The following is a 24908-nucleotide window of genomic DNA, read 5'->3' as shown; positions in this document are numbered from 1 at the left end:
TCCTCCCACAATCCAAAGATGTCAGTTGTCAGTGTGAGACTGCAGCACGTTATTGAATAAAAATCCTGCCAACAGGACTGGTAGGGCCTTCATATCCCCAGTTCATGCGAATTTTCCCTGCTTTTTTAGCAGATGGTCATAACCCTCTGCTTGATCCCTGCCAAGTAAAAGCTAAAAAAATGACAAAACAAAAAGCGATTGCATTCGTAAGAAACAGTAATGGAGGAAAGGTCTTAGTAAAGTAAGAACATTCTATAGAAATGTAACAGCGGTTGTGTGGACAGAAGAAAAGAGCTCAATGGTTAGCACTGCTACCTCACACAACTAGGGAGCCGGGTTCAATTCCAGCCTCAGGCAATTGTCTGTATGGAGTTTGCACGGGTTTCCTCCGGGTGCTCTGGTTTCCTCCCACAGTTCAAAGATGTGCAGGTTAAGTGAATTGGCCATGCTAAAAATTGCCCATAGTGTTCAGGGATGTGTAGGTTAGGTGCATAAGTCAGGTGAAATGTAATAGGCTATGGGAATTGTCTGGGTGGGTTACTCTGAGGCTCTTTGGGCCAAATGGCCTGTTTCAACACTGTAGGGATTTTATGTGTAGATTAGTTGGACTGGCCATGTTAAATTGCACATAGAGTTCAGGAATGCACAGGTTAGGTGGATTTTCCATGGGGAATATTGGGTAAGGGGTGGGACTAGCTGGTCTGCTCTTCACTGGGTCGGCATGGGCTGAATGGCCTGTGTCCACACTATAGGGATTCTATGACTTGGCAGTAGATTTCAAACCAAAAAGAAAAAAGCTGGATTACGTCTCAAAGCCTTAGAGAAAGGTGGGCACCATGGCAGTTCATGTGCATTATCTCCCCTCAAACTTTACTGATTTAACCTTTCCATCATTCCCTACCTGTTATTGCTGAACACCCCTAATGGGCATTGCTTGTAATTTGTTCTTGGATGGTTTGTCAAACAGGTGATTTAATTGTGGATTATAAGGAAAAAAAGTGGATTCTCACTTCTCTTCCTTGGCCATATTTGTGCTCAGGGGTCCTTGGAGAGGGAGCAATGCCCATCAGCATTCTCAAAGCCTTTAATATCATAAGATGTAGGAATACAATTATGCCATTCAGCCCATAGAGTCTGCTCCATCATTCAATGAGTTCACAGCATAATCCTCAATTCTATTTTCCTGCCTTCTCATTGTAACCCTTGATTCCCTTGCAGACTAAATATTTGCTGATTTCAGCTTTGAATAGATATAATGACCCAGCCTCAACAGCCCTCAGTAGTAAAGAATTCCACAGATTCACTGCCCTCACATGAAGTTCTTCCTCATCTCAGTCGTAAAACAGTGAGCCCTTATTCTGAGATTATGCCCTCTGATCCAAGACTCTGCCAGTAGAGGAAACAACCTTTCTGCATCAAACCTATCTCTTCTTCCTCGGGTTGCTGAGAAAATTCGGCATGATGGTGAATACCCTTGCCAACTTTCATAGGTGCACCATAGACAGCATCCTGTCTGGATGTATCAGTATCTGGTATGGTAACTGTACCATTCAAGATCGGAGACGGTTACAAAGAATGGTGAACTCGGCCTGGACAATCACAAAGGCCAACCTCCTACCTATAGAATCCATCTACCTGGCCCACTGTCAAGGAAAGGCAGCCAGCATCCTCAAAGATCCATCCCACCCGGCGAATCTTTCTACAACTTCGACCATCAAGAAGAGATGAGCGGCACGGTGGCACAGTGGTTAGCAGTGCTGCCTCACAGCGCAGAGATCCGGGTTCAATTCCCGCCTCAGGCAACTGACTGTGTGGAGTTTGCACGTTCTCCCACTGTCTGCGTGGGTTTCCTTCGGGTGCTCTGGTATCTTCCCACAGTCCAAAGATGTGACAGGTCATGTGAATTGGCCATGCTAAATTGCCCGTAGTGTTAGGTAAGGGTGGGTTGTGCTTCGGCGGGGCGGTGTGGACTTGTTGGGCCAAAGGGCCTGTTTCCACATTGTAAGTAATCTAATCTGTAAGTAATCTAATCTAAGAAGGTACAGAAGCCTGAACACGTGCACCAGCCAGTTTCAAAACAGTTTCTACCATACTGTTGTTAGAATATTGAATGGACTCACAAACTCTTAGCATTCGTCTGTACCTGTGTTTTCTTCCTGCTGTTTACCTACTATTTACTTATCTATGCTACTTAACTATGTGATCTGCCTGTATTGCTCACAAGACAAAGCTTTTCACTGTGCCTTGGCACACTTGACAATAAATTCAAGTCCCCTAAGAATTTTGCATATTAAAAAAGTTATTTCTCATTCTTATAAATTCCAAGTTCAGGGCCCAAACTACTCAACCTTTCTTCATAAGTCAGTCCCTCCACACTCTCCACATCCTAATGAAACTTCTCTGGACTGCTTCCAATGCCAGTATATATTTTCTCAGATAAAGTGCTTCAGTTGTGACCTGACTAGTGCTTTGTACAGCTTTAGCAAGAGTTACCTACTTTTATACGCCATTCCCTTTTAAATACAGGTCATTTACCTTCCCGATTACCTGCTGAGCTTCAATGCCAGGTTTTTAAGATTCATGCAAGAGGACTCCAAAATCTCTCCGTGCTGCAACTTTCTAAGTCTTTCTCCATTTAAATAATATTCAACTCCTCTATTCTTCCTGCCAAATTACATGACATCACATTTTGCAGCATCATGTTCCATTTGTCAAGTTTTTTTTGCCTAATTTCTTAAGCTGTCTCTCTCCCTCTGCAGACGTTTTGCATCATCTTCGCTGCTTGCCTTCCTATCTATGTTTGTCATCCACAAACTTCATGATAGTACATTCATTTTCCTTATCAAAGTCATTAACAAAAATGTTAAATATTCATGGTCTCAGCACTTCACTAGACAAGGTTGCCATCCTGAAAATGTGTCTCTTACTCCAACTCTCAGCATTCTAATAGTTAGCCAATTTTCTACTTCTGCTGATAAAATAAGAATCCATGGTGTTGGAGGTATTGTAAGTACTCTAATGTGTGGTACTTTATCAAAAGCTTTCTGCAGAGCTAAGTATGTTACATCCACTGTTTCCCCTTTATTTATCATACTGTTACCCTCAAAGATTTCTAATAAGTTTGTCAAACATTATTTCATCTCTGTAAATTCATACTGACTCTGCCTGATCATATTATGCATGTCTAAATGATTTGCAATTCGATTTTTTATAATTGACTTTAACACTTCCCAATAACAAACAGCTAACTGGCCTGTAGTTAGCTCTTTTTTTTTGACTCCTTCCCTTTTTGAATAAGGGTGTTTTCTTTGAATAATTTTTCCAGAATCCAACGATTCGCAGGAGATTACTACCGCTATTTCTGTAACTGCTTATTTTAATATCCTCAGGTATATCCCATCATGTCCAGGCTATGTGTTGGTCTTTACACCATTGGTTTCCCTACTACTTTATTCAACTTCACTGCCATTTCCTAATACCCCATTGTTATTTCCATAGCCTCTTTTTCTATGTACACTTTGGCTTCTCTCTCCATTCTGATATATTTAAAAGAAACTATTTTGTTCATTTTAATATTGCTTGCAAGTTTACCCCCAAAGATATTTCTCTCTCTTTATCATGTTTTGTGGTACTCTTTGTTGGTATTTAAAAGGTGAAGTCAACTAACAAAAAAGCAGTGCTCCAAAAGCTTATGATTGGACTATAATCTGGTGTTGTGGGACTTCTGACCATGATCACATTGAAAGGCAAAGCAGGCGCAAAAGGCCAAATGCCTACTCTTGCTCCTATTTTCTACATTTGCACAACCATCTATGCTGTTGAACTCCTTTCCTAGTCCACTTCAGCCCACTTTGTAATTACCCTTATTTAAGCTTCGCACAGTTGCTTCTGATCCAAGTTCCTCCTTCTCAAACTGAATGCTAAGTTCTACCATGTTAGGATCACTGTTTACTGCAACTTTTACTCTGATATCATTTTATAAAAATGGCCTCATTACACATCAGATCCAAAATAGACCAATTTACTCTCTATCCCACCACATAGCTATTGTAGGGGTCTACAGATTACGCCTACCAGTACATTCTCCCATTCTTATTTCTTACATCCATTCATATGGATTCTACATCTTCTGATCCAACAAGATTTCTTGCTGTTGTACCTATTCCATCCCATACTAACAATGCTAACCTCCCACAATTTCCTTACTACCTGTCCTTTTAAAAAAGTCACATATACCTGAATGTTTAGTTCCCAGCTTTGATAACTTTTAGCCTGCAATGGAGATATGGTTACAAGATCAAACCCATTCACCTACATTTGCTTTAACTTCATATATTTTGTTTCATATACTATGTGCATTTAAGTAAAGAACCACTAATTTTGCCTTTTTCCCATCTTTTCCCCATTTAATCCTAACTACTGCTGTCTTTTTCTACATTTGTACACTGTATCCTTTCCTGTCCCAGTCTGGGTGTTGCTACCCAAATAGGCTGCCCTGCAATCCTACTAAATTCTTTTGCTTGTAAGCTTACATTCCCCTGTAATGAGTCATACGATTTGCAAGGACATTGGTCCCAGGACAGTTCAAGTGAAATCTATCCAACTGGATCTATCCCTTTTACTTTAGTACTGGTGCCAATACCCCACAAACTGAAAGCCATTCCACCCACATCAATGTTTGAGCCACACAATTAACTCCTTGACTTTATTTACCCTATGCCAGTTTGCCCATAGCTCAGGTAGAAATCTTGACTGGTCAAATATCTCTCAGCAGAATCTCCTTTCTGGTCATATTAATATCATTAGTATGAATGTGTGAGATGATAACTAGATCCCTCCCCTCCTAATCAAAGTTCTTCTCCAGCCCTGAGGCAATGTCATTAACCCTAGCAAAAGGGAGGCAATGCAGCCTTCAGAACACCCTCACAGCTGCAGGGAACAACATCTATCCCTCTAATTATACTGGCCCCGACCACTACTATATTCCTATTCCCTCCTGTTCAGTTGAATGGCTCCCTGTACCAAGGTTAGTTCACTCATCCTCCTTGCAGACCCCACTCTAGTCCACACAGTTTATAAGAATCTCCTAACTACAGAACAATTGTAGGAGCTGAGGGTTCTCAATGGAAACCTCCTGGATCCTCAAATCTGCCTCACCTGCTGTCATACCCTTCTGTTCTTAATCATAGACCAATTCTGAACAACCTCATCCAAGAGGTGTGATCACCCTCTGGAGCAAAATGTCCAAGTAACATTCCTCATTCCTGCTGTGTTGCAGCTTGAATTCTGGCACAACTAGGAACCAAAGTTCCTCAAATTACAAACACTTACAACAGAAATGTCCATGCAAGATTGGTATCCAGCAGCTTCCACATGTTGCAGTAGCAACATATCGCCTGTCCTGCCATCACTATTGTATTTTTTTAAACTTATTTAATTTGTTTGATTTAATTTATGAATCAATCACTCTGCTGCTTTTAACACTTTACTGTAATATCTTGTTTTTATAAACTCAAAAATATCCACTAGTATCAATCTAACACTTAAGCAGCAATTCTTAAGAGAAAAGAACAGGAGACCTAAACACAAACTGAAGACCTTATTTTACTATAAAAACTCTAAATTCACCAGTCCTGTTCACCACTTTCTTTCTTGTCACTAACATCACCCTGTGATTTGTGACATCATTCTGCCAATGATCTTACAGCAGGTCACGCTCTCAAATAGGAAAGGATAAGAAGTGTGAATTATTTCTCACTCTGGAGTGTTGACCTTATTTAAAGCACCTTTGCTCCCCTTTGTACTGAATTCTTACTTTGAATCATATTTTTAAGAATATACTCAATTAAACCTTTGACCCTGAAGTTTCCTCAAACAAATCATGCTCCTTACTTTCTGTACTTTGTAAGAATTCCCAATCTTATATAGATCGAGCTGTAGTAATCAATACCTCATTTAGATAAGGGAGAACTGTGGGCACCTCAAGGGCTTAGGTGCATTATTTACCCCACCGATTCCATTTTGTTTTAGACTCCTCCCTCTTTTACTTTTGATGTATTCTTGTTTTGCTCCAAGCAGACAGTACTTGTAATGTATTTGTTTAATTGGTAAAGTGTATAATTTCATGTTGAGTTTGCCAAAAGAAAGAATTGGCGTCTTAAACTGGCCAACTTTCAAAGCTTTCACACAGATGTGGACACCGCGGGTGGGGGTGGGTTGGAGTGCATTATCTACCCTTCCAATATTATTTTGATGTAGTCCCCTCAGTTTACTTCTCTTTTATGTTAATATTTGCTTTTGTTACATTGGTCCTGGCAGGCAAAGTTTGTTCTTTGATTAATTCTGGATATTTGATAATTTGGTGGTGAGGTTACAAAAACGAAAAATTGGGTTTTCGCCATCTTCAACAGATACATTCATGGCTGGGAGACCTGTTGGAGAGTGAGCACCTAGTGTCCATCAGTAAGTACATCCTTGAAGTTGTTTGAGGTAGACACAGTGGGCACTAGAGTGCATTACCTTCCCCTCCAACAGTTGGTTCCCTCCCTCATTGCCCTACGTTTTGTTTTGTTACTGTAACACTGTCCTGATTAGCAGTGTTTGTTATTTAATTTTAAAATAATAAGGGCTGGGTTCTCATGGGAAGATGATGGCATTGTGATATTATCATCAATACTGATATAATTAGCATATAAAGACAGTCAGGTCAAAAACCTGCCATGGTATATTAATGGAATTTGAATCCAATGAAGAATTCCTCATCAACATATCTAAGCAGCAGGCTTGCAGAAGTTGGCAATTCTGGACTACCTGTCTCTTTTCCATGACTATGTCTATACCCAGGTGACCTTGGAGAAGGAGCACCCAGTGTTCACCAGTAACCTTGATACAATCACAGACAGATGGGCGCAGCGATTGTAACAAGGTCAGCCAGACTGATTAGGCTATTAATCTGGTTCAATCAGGGAGGCCTGGTTGATAGATAAGAATAGGAGAGTACTGGCCATCAACAGGTCCAGGCAGCGGGCCGTGGAGGGGGTCGTTAGGGCCGACTGCCTGCCCCTCTTCCGGGGTTACGTTAGAGCCCGGGTGTCCTTGGAGAAGGAGCACGCGGTGTCCACCAACACCCTGGAGTCCTTCAGGGAGAGGTGGGCGCCACAGGGAGTGGAGTGTATTATTTCCCCGTCCAACTCTATTTTGATTTAGTCCCTACCCTCCCCTCCACTGTTTTTGACCACACAGCATTGCCCTGTGGTTTGAAGGGCAGTGCTTGTCACTGGCCACTCGGGTGTTTTTCATATCTTCCTGGTGGTGGAAATTGAATAAAGATTTGTGCACCTTGTGTCTTTCACTGTGTCTCACACCTGCACACACACACCATGGGTGCTGGGGAAAAAATAAGCACTACCGCAGTTAGGCGGTAGTGTGGGGTTATTTTTTTTTAATTTTAAAAAAAAGAAAAAAAAGGAGTTTTTGATAAAAAGAAAAAAAAATAAACAGGAGTGATAAGCACTACTGTAGTTAGGCGGTAGTGTGGGCGGTAAATAAAAGGAAAAAAAAAGAACAGGAGAGTCAGACATCCTGCTCACACAGAGTTGGATCTGTGTTAAGGACTCTCCATGTGTAAATAAAGGATGACCTGGTAACAGGATACAGGCCTCTGTGGAATTATCCCAGTGGACACTGCAGTGACTTGTCTCTCCAATGCTATTTTGATTTAGTCCTCTCCCTTGTCACCACTCCCTACTGTTCTTCTGATTTTTGTTAGTGTTACAAACTTACACACTAAGGCAATGTATTTTGTTGTCTCCTAATTGGGTGATTGAGGACATTCACCACCAAATTAGCCTATGGTGTGTGGATATTTGGACAGGGAAAGGGTCCTTACAGACACAGAGGCTGGTACTCATGCTATAGATTTACAATAAAACTCAAGTCTGTGAAAATCTTTCTGACGAATTCAACATAAGGCCCTCAGTCTGTTGCATAGTTTGATGTTTTTATCACTTAAAAAAGTTAATACATTGGGAAGTCTTGGGCTTCCTATCCCTTAACTTTAAGGGCATCTCACTGATGCCTCCTATTGATCTTCTAGTTAAAGAGCTCCCCAAAAGTTGCAAGCCCTTGAATAAGAATCTGCAGTTTGTGGTACTTCAACAGCTTCGGATGTTGGGTAGCTCCATAATGTCTGAGGGGAAATAGAAAAAGATTTTTTATTTGTGCTCAAAGAGACTTGGACAAATAATAAAGAGAGAAAATCGTTGTGACGATTTGAGGGAAGAGCCAGAGATTGGGATGAAACGCAAGAGTCAACACTGGGAAGCCATGAAGGATGAAATAGTGTCGATCTGTGGTTCTCTATTCAATGATATTCAAATTCAAGTAAAATCAAATTCATTTCACAAAAAATGTTCTGAGGGGGGAATAATGGGGCTACACAGCAACCTGGAAATTACTCTTCTGATTACACATAAATTGTCCACTTTAAGGCAGCATGGGTGCTTGACCACACATATCTGTAACATTGATTCATTTACAAAGATGCAGCAGTCATGCACAATAAAATAAGAGACAAATAAAACTAGGAGTGGAATCTTGTGGTGGATCCAGGCTACCAAATAGAGTGCCAGTGAGAGTCTTAAGTTGAGGTCAGGAAGGCTCACTGCTGCATCAAACATCCTGGGGCCAGAGATCTCAAATATCAAAGATGTGGCAGCTACTACTGGCATGGCATCCACGGATAGAAATCCTTAGATAGAAATCCATCTCAGGAACTGGAGAATGACAGTGGGAAAGGGATCACAAGATAGGACCAAATTTGGAGAGTTGGGGGAGGAGGTGATAAAGCTTGGGGAGTGGAGTGGTGGAACCAAAAGAGAAAATGCTGGAAAATTTCAGCAGGTCTGGCAGCATCAGTAAGGAGAGAAAAGAGCTGACATTTCAAGTCTAACCGACCCTTTGTCAAAGCTAAAAAAAAGGGAGAAATAGGGAGGTATTTATACTAGGTCAATTTATTGAAGAAAAGGGAATGTGTGAGTTGTCACAGTGGTGTTTTATAGTGAGGTCAAATGAACCCCTGAATACTGGAATCTAGAGTGGAGTGGTGGTATGGGTGACTCTCAGGGGACTCCTCAACCCCTTCCACCAACCTGGGTTCCTTGATCACACACCAAATGTTTTTGAACAGGGAATCCCTGCAGGGAGATGCCAGTATTTTTGCCCTATTAAGTGCCCATCCACCACCAAAACCACCATTGCAGAGGATGCAGAATTCTTCTGTAGGATGTAAATAGCTCTTAGAATCGGGAAAAAAATATGCAAAAGTATATCTGCATTTGAAAGGAGCAAGATGAGTTTATATTGGTTGTGGAGATAGGCAGGTAGGACAAGTCCGGACAAGTCATGGGGACAGTTACTGAGCTGTCCCCATGACTTGTCCTACCTGCCTATCTCCTTTTCCACCTATCCACTCCACCCTCTCCTCCTTGACCTATCACCTTCATCCCCTCCCCCACTCACCCATTGTACTCTATGCTACTTTCTCCCCACCCCCACCCTCCTCTAGCTTATCTCTCCACGCTTCAGGCTCACTGCCTTTATTCCTGATGAAGGGCTTTTGCCCGAAACGTCGATTTCGAAGCTACTTGGATGCTGCCTGAACTGCTGTGCTCTTCCAGCACCACTAATCCAGAATGCAGCTGTTTATAACCAAATTGGCCAGGCCCAGGAGCAGATCCATTTGGAATTACTGATCTGCCCAGACCTCTCCGCACCAGGTACTCAAAGATCATGGCCATGGGACTGAAGTGTAATCAAAAACACAACAAAGGATTTTTTAAATAAAAAAGGGATGCAAACACCTATAACCAACATAATCAAAGTCCATGGACTCCACAGTATCGCATTAAAAAAAACCAGCTAGCTGGGAGTCCATGAACCACTGCAATCTGCAGTTATAAGTTATATCTGCATGCAACACCCTCCATCCCAGGTCTCTGATGGAAAGAGGGGGGATCCTCACATAGAGGATCCTCCACTGGAGGGTCCACTTTATTGTTTTCTTCGACTCAGAAGTGTTATCACACACAACTGAATATCCTTTCCACTACCAAATTTACCAAAACATTTATTTATTTTTCTTTTGAAAACTAATAACCACCAGAAAAAAACCTCATGTAGCCAGTTGAGCACTTACAAGCAAAGTCCATTAAGGGCAAAGCAAACCAAAGGTGAGATGTGGGTAGGGAGTGAGGGAAGTGAATAAATCAAAACGGAGTTGGAGAGGGAAGTGAAGCAGTCTATGAAGCCCCTCTCTCCATAGAGATCAAGAGCATTGGTGGACATTGTGTACTCCTGGGAAAAACAATGACTGCAGATGCTGGAAACCAGATTCTGGATTAGTGGTGCTGGAAGAGCACAGCAGTTCAGGCAGCATCCAAGTAGCTTCAAAATCGACATTTTGGGCAAAAGCCCTTTTATTCCTGATGAAGGGCTTTTGCCCAAAACGTCGATTTCGAAGCTACTTGGATGCTGCCTGAACTGCTGTGCTCTTCCAGCACCACTAATCCAGAATTGCGTACTCCTGACCAGTCACACCCGGGCATGAGCATAATTGCAGAAGAGGGCATACAGCAGATATGACCGTCTCCACAGCTCACTGCCTGGACCTATTAATAGCCACCCAAGCCAGGCCAGGCCAAGAACAGACCCACGAGGAGATCCTTAGATTGGCCCACACTCCTTTGCACCAGGTACCTGAAGAATAAGAGCATGGGGTTGAAGTTCAATCAAAAACCCAACAAAAGATATTTCAAATAACTGAAAAGGGGGTGCAAGATTTATAAAGGGCTCAGGTGATGAATTCTCGCTGGGCAGGCATTGCCTACTACCAAGGGAATTCTTACTCAACAACCTCTATAGGGAGACTAGTTAGTGATTTCTTTATAGGCCTAAAAGGGTTATCATTGCTTAATTGACTAGATTTATTTGGTATGATGAATTGGAAGGTTTGATGAAAGGTTATTGATGTGAAATTTGAACACTGTTTCAATCTCTACAGATTGAGTATTTCCAGCATTTTCAGCAAATATAGTTAGCTGTTCCTGGTTAAACTTACCAGAGATTTTGGTCATGTAAGTAAGTGACATTGATAGCTTCCATCAATAAATTAACAGCTTCAAGGGTCTTCCCGTAATTTATTTCTGTTATTTGGCGCAGTACCTTTCCTAAAGGAAAATCAAATACATGAAACAATTTTAGCTCATTTGTTGATAAACATTTTACTTAATTGAAAACTGATTTGCATTTTGAAGAGACACAGCATAGAGTCTACAGTTGAAAAAAGGTCTTTTAGTCCGTCAGGTCTATACCAGTCAAAAACAACTATTTAACTATTCTAATCCCATTTTCCAGCATCTAGCCCAGATTCAACAAACAAAGAGTTCCAGGTTCAACCACCTTCTGAATGGATTTTCTTTTCCTCATATCTCCTCTATATCTCTTGCCCCTTCCCTTAAATCTATGTCCCTAGTCACTGATCCTCCACCAAAAGCAAAAGTTCCTTCCTTTCTACCCTGTCTATACCACTGAATATATCTCATGTCCATTGTCTCCTGTGCCAACAAAAATAGCCCCAGTCTATCCAGTCTCTCTTCATAACTAAAACTCTCCAGCTCAGGTAAAATCCTGGTAAATCTCCTCTGCACCTTCTCCAGTGCTAACACACCCCTTCAAAAATGCAATTGCCAGACTACAAGCAATACTCCACCTGTGGCATTTCCAACTTTTTATTTAATTCCAGCATAATCTTTCCACTCTTAAACTGTATGTCTTGACTAATAAATGCCAGTATCCCATATGCCTTTTTAATTGTACATGAACACCAAGATCCTTCTGCTCCTTGGTGCTTCCCAGGGTCCTACTGTTCATCATGTATTCCCTTGCTTTGTTTGTCCTACTCAGGTGTATCACCTCAGATTTATCCATATTGAAACTGATCATCCCATCTATATTCTCCTGTAATCTAAGTCAATCCTCCTTCCTAGTTACCAAACTATTGGACACAGGCTTCCAATCATCAATATATCCCTAACCAATCAGCCTCTGCTTGCCACTTAGGCAATTCTAGATTCAATTAGCGAAATTTCCTGAGATCCCATGGGCTTTCGCATGCAGGACTCAAAGCTGAGGTCCAAGTTGACTATATTAAAAGCATTACCTCATCTATACGCCTCTTTGAAAAAGTCAACTCAAATTGGTCAGATGTAATGCCCCCTTAACAAAACCATGCTGACTGTTCTACATTAATCCCCGCCACTCCAAGTGTACATTAATTCTAGTGCTCAGAATTCCTTCCAGTAGTTTCTCCACACTGAGGTTAGAATGACAGCCTGCAGTTTCCTGGTTTATCCCTTGCTTCCTTTCTAAATAACCATACCACTTTGGCTGTCCTCTAGTCTTCTGGCATCTCTCCTGTGGCCAAAGAGGAATTGCCAGCACTTCTGCTGTTTCCTCTATTGTCTCACACAACAACCTGGGATACAGTTCATCTGGCCCTGCAAATTTATCTACTTTTAAGCCTGACAGATCCTCCTTTACATTAATTTATTTTAAACTATACAGTGCTTCTCCTGATTTCTATACTCACGGCGATTCTCTCATTAGTGAGCACCAACCCAACCCAAAGTGTTAATTTAAATCCCAATTAGGTTAGATTAGATTAGATTAGATTCCCTACAGTGTGGAAACAGGCCCTTCGGCCCAACCAGTCCACACCAACCCTCCAAAGAGTAACCCACCCAGACCCATTTCCCTCTGACTAACTGACCTAACACTATGGGGCAATTTAGCATGGCCAATTCACCTGATCTGCACATCTTTGGACTGAGAGAGGAAATCAGAGCACCCGGAGGAAACCCACACAGACACAGGGAGAATGTGCAAACTCCACACAAACAGTCACCCAAGGCTAGAATTGAACCTGGGACTCTGGTGCTGTGAGGCAGCATTGCTAACCACTGAGCCACTGTGCCACCCCAATCTGTGTCTTCTGGCCCCATGTATAAATTACCACTGTGGTCCTTTATGGACCTGCTTTTTCCTTAGTTATCCTTTTATCTTTAATGTACTTGTAAAAAAACTTTGGATTTTCCTTTATTTTATCAGCCAATATTCTTTCATGCACCATTTTTGAACTTCTAAATAGCCTTTTGAAGTTTTCTCTTGCACATTCTGTACTCCCCTTAGGCTTCTGTTATTTAGAGCCCTTGATATCTGCCATACACCTCTCTTTTTATCCGCTCCTGTATATCCCTTGATAACCAAGGTTCACAGGATCTGTTAGTCCCACCCTTTGTCTTTATTGGATTACCCTGTACTCTCCTATTTCCTTCTTGAATATTTCCCATTGCTCTAATACAGATTTATCTAAAAGTGTCTGCTCCCAGTCCTCTTTGGCCAAATCATACCAGATCTTATTAAAATTACCCTTCCCCCAGTTTAGAACTTTGATTTCAGGCCCATCTTTGTCTTTTTCCATAACAATATTGAATCTAATGGAGTTATGTTCACTGTCTGAAAAATATTTCCCCAACTGATACTTCAAACACTTTCTCGGCTTTGTTACCTAAAATTAAGCCCAGGACCACCCCTTCTCTTGTACAGCCTTCCATGCACTGGTCTAAAACGTTCTCTTGAATTTAAAAAATTTCACTCCTTCAAAATCTTTCACACTATGACTACCCCAGATAATGCTGGGGAAGCTGAAATTCCCTATTATCCCTACTACGTTTATACTTGCTGGAAATTTGCCTGCATTTCTGCTCTTATTTCTCTCAAACTGTGAGGAAGTCTGTAGTGCACTCCCAGCAGTATGATTACTGCTTTGTGGTTTTTAAATTGAAGAGCCTTCTAAGATGTCATCCTCCTTAGTGCTTTATTTGATTTCTTGATCAAAATTGTGACACCACTTCTTTTACCTTCTTGCCTGACTTTAAAAATGGGAAGATCTGTGTTGGGATATAAAGGACAGGAAAGATTAAATATTTAAAAACTTTTGTGTTTCCTACATCAGAGGGTCAGTAGATTCGAAATGCTAACTCTGTTTCTCTCTCCACAGATGCAGCCAAACCTGCTGAATTTCTTCAGTAATTTATGTACTTGTTTCAGACCTCCTTTGTTTTATTGAAGGAATAGAATGTGTGTGTAGAGGAAGAGTGAATGTTGGTTAGCTGCTATCCAAATCCAGAGCACCAGAAATAAGAGAGAAGCAAAGGAAAAATATTAAACCAGAAAAATCAAATGGGGGCCATACTGTTGAGCTCAATATTAAATCTGGAAACATGCAAAACTCCACATCAAGAGATAGGTACTGTTCCTCAATCTGGCATTGAGCTTCAGTAGAACAGTGTAGCAATCCAAGGTTATACTTCAACTATACAGGAAATTACTGCAATCACATTTGGAATACTGCATGCAGTATTGGTGTCCTTATTTAAGGAAGGATGTAAATGTGTTGGAGGCTGTTCAAAGAATGCTTTGACAAGATGAATACCTGGAATGGGAAGATTGTCTTATGAGGAAAGGTTGAGAAGACTGAGCTTGTATTCACCTGCAGTTTAAAAGAGTAAGCGGCAACTTGACTGAAGCATATAAAATCCTGAGGAATCTTAACATGGTAGATGTGGACAGAATATTTCTGCTTGTGGGAATATCTCCAACTAGGTGTCACCTTTTCAAAATAAAAGTAGTTGCCCATTTAAAACACTTAACGAGTTTTTTTCCCCACAGAGTCATGTGTCTTCAGAATTCTCCTCAAAAGGGGTGGAAGAAGAATGTTCAAATATTTTTAAGGCAGAAGTGGATAAATTCTTGACAAGCAAGGAGATGGAAGGTTATTGGCAGGACTTAGAAAATGTGTAATCAGAACAACAATGAATTTATTGAATGGCAGAGCAAGCTCATGCAATCAGGTAGCTTTCTCCTGTTCCTAATTTGTATGTTTCTGTGTCAAGGACTGAAAGATCAGCGGAGGAATAAGGTAGAGAATTAAAATGACAGACAGTGAGCTCAGGATGACATACTGACAAAGGTGTTCTGCAAGTCTGCATTGGGTTTCCCCCGTATGGAGGAGACCACATCATGAGCAGAGAGTACAGGATATAAGAAATAGAAAAACAGAAGTGTAAATGATATCACCAACCCAAAGAAACCCAAACATATAAATAGAAAGCAGGAATCATCAGCAATGCTTCGTCTGAAGGCTCACTGAAGATGTTACCTAGTATGGTGATGAAACGTCTGAAAATGAACCTTCCAGCTCAGCGAGCAAACATATATCCATAAGAGTAAATAAATCATTGTTTCCCCTCAAATGGAATATTTGTAGCATGGACAGTGATAGTGGAGGAGATACAATTACAGGTGAAGCATCTTCTGCACTTATGTAGAAAGATGCTTGAGGAAAGCAAAAGGGGTGTGAATGTAAAAGGATATTGGTGGTGAAGGGGAAGTGGAGCATTGTGTTTCAGAGAGAATAGTTCCTTTGAAATGCAGACGCAGGAAATGAAGATAGATTTTGTTACAGAAACATCATGTTGGAAGTGGTAGAAAAAGGGGGATGGAGCATGATCCACTTAATACAGGAGTGTAGGAACAGGAATTTGTTATTCAGCCCCTCAGCCTATTCCACCACTCAATAAGATTATGGCTGATTTGCAGCCTAATTCCATATAGCTTCCTTTTGCTCATATGTTTTCTTAACAAAAATACATCAATCTCAGATTTTAAATAAACAACTTAGTTAGCATCTCTACCGTTAATGGAAGAGAGTTCCAAACCTCTACCACTCTCTGTGTGTATAAGTGGCAGCATGGTGACTCAGTGGTTAGCATGGCTGCCTCACACCACTAGGGACCAGAGTTCAATTCCACCCTCGGGCAACTGTCTGCATGGATTTCCACCAGGTGCTCCAGTTTCCTCCCACAGTCCAAAGATGTGCAGGTTAGATAGTTTGGCCATACTAAATTGCCCATAGTGTTCAGGGATGTGTAGGTTAGGTGCTTTAGCCATGGGGTATGTCGGGCTACAGGGAAAGGGTAGGGGAACGGGTCTAGATGGGATGGTCTTCAGAAGCTCAGTGTGGACTTGTTGGGCTGAATGGCCTGTTTCAACACTGTAGGGATTCTTAAAAAAAAAGTGCTTATTAACATCTCTTCTGAATGGTCTGGCCCTAATTCTCAGGCTATGCCTCCTTGTTCTACAATCAGTGAAAACAGTTTATCTATCCTATATTTTCCACTTTCATATCTTGAAGATTTTGATCAGATCGCCCTTAGGCTTCTAAATTCGATAGAAGATTGGCCTAATTTGTAAAATTTCTCATCATAACTTTTAACCCCCCCTAAGTTCAGGTATTATTCTTGTAAACCTTCCTAAAATGTGGTGCCCAAATCTGTCCACAGTACTCCAACTGTGGTCTAACCAGGGTTTTGTATAACTGCATATAACTTCGGCATTTTTGTATTCCAGTCCTCTAGCTATAAAGAGCAGCACTCCATTGGTTTTCTTAATTATTTTCTTTATCAATTTATGGCATTTATAAAGATCTATGCACCTGAACCCCCAAATCTCTTTGGGCATCCACTTTATTTAACTTCGTGCCATCTAGAAAGTACACTGGTCTATACCTTTTTGGCTCAAAATGGATAATTTCACACTTGCTTACATTTAAATCCATTGATCAAGTTTTGCCCACCCACCTAGTCTATCAGTATCCCTCTTTAACTTTACACTATCATCTACATTAACACAAAATTAGGCAGCATTGTAACTTCCTACACCATTACTCAGAATAGAATCATAGAATTCCTACAGTGCGAATAGAATCATAGAATTCCTACAGTGCAGAATAGAAGCCATTTGTCCCATTGAGTCTGCGTCAACTATCCACCCAGAGATCTTTTTCACTTTCTTAATTCCATCTCTCAATTGGTAACAGATTACATAGATATCTGTGGGATGCTATTTGGGAAATTAGGTTGGGTTGGTCAACTATGAAACAGGGTAACAGGTTATACATTGAGGTTATGTGGAAGTGCGCACAAGGAAAGGGGAGGTACAGATTGGGGATGTCACAGTTTGTGGAAGGGACAGTTACAGGTCTGGAAGTGTTTGTGTAGTATTCCTGTTTGGTTGATGTGGTTTTATATAGCTGAATAGCGGAATGTAATATGGAAGCAGTGAGAGGAAGATGGGATACTGGCAGCAATGGTAAGTATATGGGGTAATGGTTGAGCAGTTCGATATTTAGAAATGAGTCTTGAGTTTAGACAGTGTTGCTGAGTGAGGGTGATGCAGTGAGAATTGAGAGGGGTTGGGACTCCAGTGGGCAAGAGAATTCAACTGAAGTTGGAATCACTGGCCTTGACCATCCACGTAAGATTGTTCCACCTCTCTTGACACTGCTAATAGATTCGTGAATCTAGATTCTGGAAATTAACCTCCACTGCTACATGCTATCATGTGAGGTTAGCCCTGGAAGATCTTCCAACTCCAATGAGGCCATGGCACCTCTCCTCCTGACCACCAATAATACCTCTAGCATTCCACTTCTCACAATGTGTCACTCTGTCCTTCCTGGTGATCACTTCACAAGAAATTACATTGCTGCAAATATTTTTGTGCAGCTTCCCTTTGAGGTACAGGCTGTCTTAACAGCAGGCTGCCTGTAGCATATGATTAGAAGATAACACAATCAGGGCCTCTGGAAGCGCCCCCAACTCCTGCCCCCTCAAATAGATATGTGCACCAGATTCTGACAAAGAATCATATTGGATTCGAAACAGTTAACTCTGTTTCTCTCCACAGGTAGCACTTTCTGCTTTAATTATAATTAGAAATGTATTGATTATAATATTCATTGACAAAGCATAGTATACTGTTGTAAATGGTTTACCTTTCTGAAACAATAAGTCTGCTTCTAAATCAATTTGCTTCAAAGCTGCTTCTTTGCAAAGTTCAAGAGCTGAAGTGAAACTGGAAAGTATTTCTTGCCAATGTGATGTATCCCATCTTTTAGGTGAACATGTTATCAATTGTGCTGAAGCATTGCCTTGTATAGGATGAGAAAAGGGAAACTGTGTTAAACGTTAGATTAAAAAAATGCTGCAGAAGCTAAGTTGTAATGAGAGCCAAGATGCTGTACAGTATTGTTAGTAATTCATTTATCTCCATGAACTGCAGAACAAATATCAGAGAGAAGTACAATCCTTTTTGGCGTTGTGTAGTCACTTCCTTTCGGCGAAGATAATTTTGTTCTTACCAAGCTTGAGAATGAGGAATGCACTTTTTAGTATGTCAGTGTTCATGTTCGTTTGACAGTAATGTTAGTGTCTACAATCATATATTTTCTCCAGTTAAATATTGGAAAGAATGAAATATTTTCTTTGATCTCTTCTATAAACTCCACTCCCTTGTCACTGACTTGCTTGTTGGCAATTGTCTGAGGCTTAACCAGACTCTTCATAATCTCAGTAGTGTATTTTGCTCTGAGCTAAACTTTTAATCACATATCCAAGCCATTGCTGTGCTGCTGACTTCCACTCAATTCTGCTCCAGCCCAACCCATCTATTGCGAAAATACTGATTGAAACTTTTGTTCACTTGAGACTTGACCATTCTAAAACACTGCAGGTTAGCCTTCAATATTCCAACTTCTGTAAACTTCTGAAACCTGGCTAGTCATGCCTGAACCCAATTCCAACCCCAGTCACACATCACGCACTTGCTGACTTAGACACATCACTGGTTAAGCAGCTCATCCCCTTCCCAAAAGGCCTCTTTCTTTCTCTGTAACCTCTATTATCCCTAGAATCACTGAGACACCCAAAATGAATTAGGAGCAGGACTAGCCTATTCAAACTCCCCGAGCATACTCCATCATTCAATAAGATCACGGCTGATCTGATCCAGGTTTCAAATTTACCCTCTTGTTATTTACTCTTTGATAATCTTTATGACCAAATATCTGTCTAACACAGTCTTAAAGATGGACTTCATTGCAGTCTGGGGAAGAGAATTCCACAGACTAATGAACCTTGAGAAAAAAATTATTATCCTTAAATACCAGATCTTAGATATCTTAAATAGCAGATCTATTAGTTTTAAATAGTCTCCCCTCATCCTATTCTCTCCAGTAGTAGAAATATCCTTGGTAACAATGCTGTTCCTTTCACAAGGTTATTCTGTCCTTGGGTTTTTTTCCCCCAGAGAGGGGTCGTAAAGGCAGAGGTGCTGAAATGTCTGAACTGGCTACTTTAATAATGGCTAACAGATGCTGCCTAAGTCAACAAATAAAAAAGGCTTTCAAGTTTTTTTTTAAACAATACTTGTACAATTAAAGGGGAGTGGCCAGATATCTCAGTTCAAGATTTTTTTTCTAGTTTTGAATTGGTTTTAGCTGGGAGTCCAAAGAAACAGCCCCATGCTTATCCTCTCCCTCTCTCTGACATCGCTCTCCTGTAAGAACCTGTGTTTGAATTTACCTTTTTGCCAAGGGGCGTATTTATAGGATGTTGCAGGAAATCAGAACAGTACTTTGTTAAGTTGTGTTGGTTGGGTTTTCAAATAGTTATGCTGTTCTAAATTTGATTTATTTTTGTTTATGTGAAAATAAATTCTGTTTTGTTTTACCAGCTGTGTCGCTCCTGGAATATTTACCTTACATCTGCATAAAATAACTAGAAAAGGTAGGATAGAGGCTACCTTCTTAAAATTGTTTTGAGGGGTCTGACCTGGTCCATAATAGATTGGTGGAGGGTTGCGGGGTTTGTCCCATAGTTCTGATTTGGGATTAGATTCATTGGACTCAAAAGGCAGCAAGTGGTAAGTGTTAGTGTCTTTTATTCCAAGTGTTGAATTCAGTTGGTTTAAACAGTGCTTAGTGTAGTAATGGCTCTAAGAGTTTTCTGGTCATGGAAGAAGTGACTTTTGTGGGTTCTACAAAAGTGAGAAAGGCAAAGCTGCTGGGATTGCCAGTCAAGGTGGAGTTGGAGTTACCTTAATCCATAAGAAAAGGAGAGAAAACTACGACAATAGCTCAGCATTTAAATTTGCTGGAAAAGTCATTGAAATCTTTGGAAATGGCTAAATTTCAAATGAAAATGAAGCAGCTTGAATTAGAGGCGAAAGAAAAAAGAAATGAAACTGTTTGTATTACGATTAAAAACAGAAGAGAAAAAGAATGAAAGACCCTAGCAGAACAAAAAGAAAAAGACAGAATTGCTTTAACAGAATAAAAAGAAAAGGAGAGAAGAAAGAGAAAAGGAGAAATAGGAAAGGAAGAAAGAGAGGGAGTTTGAACTTCGGAAATTGGCACTTAGACAGAAAAGTTGGCTTAAAAGGAGGGAGATGAAGGTAGAAGGTAAGCTTAATGAGGAAAAGCAAACCTACTGTAGCCAAAGGGCTTGTCAGGATCTGTTTAAATATATTCAAGCATTGCCTAAATTTGATGGGAAGGATATGGAAGCCTTTTTCATCTCATTTGAGAAGTTGGCTAAACAAGTACAGTGATGATTGACTATGTGGGTTTTGTTGATCCAAAGAAACTTGTAGATACAGCTAGTGACGTATCAGAGGAGGGATCTGGGGCATATGAGGAGGTGAAGAAAGCCACCTTAAGTGCATATGAACTTGCTCCAGCAAGCCCACAGACAATGTTTCAGGAATATAAGGAGGGACTCTGGTCAAACCTAGATTGAGTTTGAAAGAATCAAACAAAGTAATTTCAATAGGTGAGTAAGGACGTTAAAAATAGAGCAAACTGTGACGCTCTTAGATGATTATTTTGGACAAGTTCAAAAATTCACTTCCTGAAGCAATGAGAACTCATGTGGAAGAGCAGAAAGTTGAAACAGCACGATTAGCAGCTGAAATGGCTGATGATTATGAGTTGGTTCATAAATCAAAGTTTGACTTCCAACATCAATTTCAATCCATGAGGAATATAAATTGGGGAAAAGAGAAATCCTCGTGATAAGGGAAAAGTAGATCTTGGTGAAGATCATAAGGATAACTTACCACAAGGTTAAAAGGAAACCCATGAAGGTGAAAGACAAGTTAAAAAGCTCTGGTGTTTTCACTGCAATAAAGTAGGCCACATGAAATCAGTGTTGGTGGGTTAGGAAAAGCACTGGGAAGCCAGATGTAGGAAACCAGGATAAGCCAATAAATTTTGTTGCAGTGGCAATGGAAAGTACAGTGGAGGCTAAAAAGCAGCACCAGAATGTACAACCTGATCAGAGGTTGGTTAAGGAGAAAGGGTCAGATCTTCTTAAATCATGTGCTTACAAAGGTAAACATTACTCACATAGGTCAGGAACAGCAGGTAAAGAAGGTACAATATTAAGAGATATAGCATCCTCTCAATCTTTGATGTTGAGAGATGAGGAGATATGTACCTCTGAAGGACAATTGCCAGAAAAGGTGCTAGTAATGGGAATTCATGTTGAGACAAGAAGTGCTCATGTAGAGTGAGGTTAGACTGTCCAGTGAAGAGGGGAGAAGTCATGGTATGAGTACTGGACAAACTCAATTTGTTCTTACTAACAATATAGCTGGTTCACAGGTGGGAGTGCTGCCTACTGTGGTTGAAAAGCCAGTGGAAAATCAAGCAACTGAGGAATTACAGGAGGCATATCCTGGGACCTTTTTTCTGACTGTGTGGTCACAAGGTCACAAAGTCACGAGTTGAAACAGGAGAGATCAGATTACAGATCAGAAGGTTGAAGTGGAATTATCAGAGACCCTGTTTGGTCAAATGGTTGAGTCAAACCAGGAGCAGATGGATGACAATCTCAGAGAAATTAACTGAGTTACAGCAGAAAGACAAAAACCTAAAGCAATTGATTCATAAAGCATACACAGTGAAAGAATCTGAATGTATCCCTAAGTACTACTATCTTAAAAATGTCTTAATGAAGAAATGGAGACCATCATATATTCAGGCAAATGGAAAATGGGCAGAAGTTCATTAAGTCGTACTCCCAGTGGATTAGAGAAAGGTGGTGTTGTAGGTAGCACATGAACTACCAGTAGAAGGTCATTTAGGGGTAAGAAAAATTCAAGCTAAAATATAAAAACATTTTTACTGGTTTGAACAGCACAAGGATCAGTTGAATCTTGACAGATATGTCTGGTAATTGGAAAACTACAGGCAGTAATAAAACCTGCATCTTTCATACATATTCCTATATTTGAGGAGCCTTTAATAAAATTCTTAATTGACTGCATAGAACCACTACTGAAAACAATCAGTATTTGTTAATAATAAAGGATGTGTCCACTAGATTTCCAGAGGCCATTCCATTACACAATATTACAGCTAAAGGGATTGTAGAGGAGCTACTCAAATGATTCACTAGAAATGGACTACCCACAGAGATACAATCAGATCAAGGGTCAAACTTCACATCAAAATTATTCATGGAAGTTATGGACAGCTTAGGAATAAAACAATTCAAATCTATAAAGCATCCAGAATCGCAAGGAGTGCTAGAAAGGTGGCATCAGACATTAAAGACCACGTTGAGGGCTTACAGTCAAGACTATCCAGATGATTGAGATAAAGGAAATCCATTTGTACTTATTGCACCAGAGATGCACCAAATGAATCTACCGAATTCAGGCCATTTGAAATTAGTTTATGGGCATGAAAATTGGTAAGTAATAATTCAAAGACCACACATTTGGACGATGTGTCAAATTTTAGGGAACAGTTAAAATGAATGGGGGAGTTGGATAGACAGCATTTAAAAGTATGACAGCATACTATGAAATAGGAAGTGGACAAGAAATTAAAAACTCGCAATTTTGCTACTGGAGATTAGTGTTAGTGTTACTTCCAGTAATAGGTGAACCTTTAAAAGCAAGGTTTAACGGACCTTATTGAGTTGAAAGGAGATTGAGTCAGGTGAACTATTTGATAAGGACGCCAGACAGAAAGAATTCTCACAGAGTGTAACATGAGAATATGCTCAAAGGGAATCGTGACAGCAAATGAAAACAAAAGGAGACTGTGTTATGGCTTACACAGAAGGAAGAACCAAGTTCAGAGGATTCTGAATTGGACATTTTTCAAATTAAATTGGACAATAATGAAGTTGTCAAAAATTAGGATGAATTATGGTGTTACCTTCCAGAGGAAAATCGAAATATCCATGCTATTGCATGGGGAGATATGTGGAAATAAGCAGGGAAGTACTAACCTAATTATGCATAATGTAGAGATATGAAATGCTGATATGATTTAGCAAAATCCTTATAGGCGTAACCCTCTAAAGTTGGCACAGGTTCAAAAAGAAATTGAATGCATTGAAGACAACATAATTGAAGTGATTTGCAGTGACTGGAGCTCACCCATAGTAATGGTGCAAAAACCAGATGATACCCAACAGTAACGTGTTGACCATCGTAAAATCAATGCAGTTAAAAAGTCTGATTCGTATTTGATTCATCGTTTGGAAGATTGTATTGAACATGTGGGACAAGCAACTTTTATTTCTAAATTGGACTTGCTCAGAGGATATCAGCAGATACATTCGTCCATAACAGTGCATACAATTCACAATGCCGAATGGACTGTATCAATTTAAAGTCATGCCATTTGGTATGAAAAATGCACCAGCCACATTTCAAAGACTAACCAATAAGGTCATTTCCAGATTACCCAATTGTGTTGTTTATATTGATGACCAGTTATTTCGACCAGTTATTATGACCAGAATATTTGCAACATTGATCAGAATTGTTCAATCAACTTTGGGAGGCGGACTTGGTGTTAAACCTGGCTAACAGTGAAGTTTGCCAAAGCCCAAGCCACTTTCCTGGGCCATATTATTGGACATGGACAAATGACCCCACAGAATGCAAAAACAAAGGGACTTTCCCATACCATTGACAAAAAGCACAGTATTACGATTCCCCGAATTGAGTGTATTTTATCGGAAATTTGCACCAAATTTTAGCAGTGTAGCTGTTCCACTCAATGAATTATTAAGAAAGGCAAGAAGTTTAGTGGACAGTGCACTGTCAGAAGGCATTTGACAGCCTGAAAGCTGTCTTAACCACAGCCCCAGTAATAGCCAAACCGAATAGTGCAAAGCCATTCAAGGTGGCTATTGATGCGAGTGATGTGGGTGTTGGTGCTGTGCTCTTACAGGAAGACGTCAAGAAGAGAGAAAGACCTATTGGATATTTCTCCAGTAAACTGAACATTCATCAGTTGAAATATTCGACAGTTGACTTTGAGCTTGATGTTGGCGTTACAACATTTTAATATTTATGTTACTAGTAATTGAGACAATTATATATACTAATCATAACACATTGAAGTTTGTGGACAAATTTAAGGACTAAATTTCCAGACAGTTTAGATGGGGTTTGTTGTTACAGCCATTTAATTTGAAAATTGTGCATGTGGCAACAAGAAAAATGTGATTGCCGATGTATTGTTGAGACTTGGATAAGAAACAGAGGCTTCCAGTGGCAGGAGTAAACAGACTGAAATAGACTGTAGTAAATGCATGCTTGCATGGTTATACATCGATATAACGTATATGTGTTGTCGTGTACCAACGACAGAAGGTTAAGGGGTTTTAAAATGAAGCCACTTTTTTAAAAGGGGGGAGGAAGATGTGACAATGCTGCTCCTTTAACAAGATTATTCTCTCCTTGGTTCTTTCTTCAAGAGGAGTCGGAAAGGCAGATGTGCCGAAATGTCAGAACTGGTTACTTTAATAACTGCTAACTGATGCTGCTTAAGTGAACAATTAGAAAAGGCTTTCAGGTTTTTTTAGAAACACTTGTACAATGAAGGGGGAGTGGCCAGTTCTCTCAGTTCAGGGCTTTTTCTA

General features: G+C 40.3%; 1 protein-coding gene across 1 annotated transcript in view; it reads right to left on the bottom strand.

Moving 5' to 3' along the window:
• The window catches only part of cfap54 (cilia and flagella associated 54), a 450427-nt gene that overhangs the window by 74593 nt on the left and 350926 nt on the right, over positions 1-24908 (bottom strand). The window contains exons 58-59 of the mRNA XM_072562407.1: positions 17954-18109; positions 11117-11225 (exon numbers count right to left, since the gene is read on the bottom strand). Of these exons, the coding sequence (XP_072418508.1) occupies positions 11117-11225; positions 17954-18109 (265 nt within the window). The remainder of the gene's footprint in view (positions 1-11116; positions 11226-17953; positions 18110-24908) is intronic.

The sequence above is a fragment of the Chiloscyllium punctatum genome, chromosome 44, assembly GCF_047496795.1.
Source record: "Chiloscyllium punctatum isolate Juve2018m chromosome 44, sChiPun1.3, whole genome shotgun sequence".
Taxonomy (NCBI): domain Eukaryota; kingdom Metazoa; phylum Chordata; class Chondrichthyes; order Orectolobiformes; family Hemiscylliidae; genus Chiloscyllium; species Chiloscyllium punctatum.
Note: the sequence above shows the minus strand (reverse complement) of the source record. Positions and strands in the feature narration are given on the sequence as shown.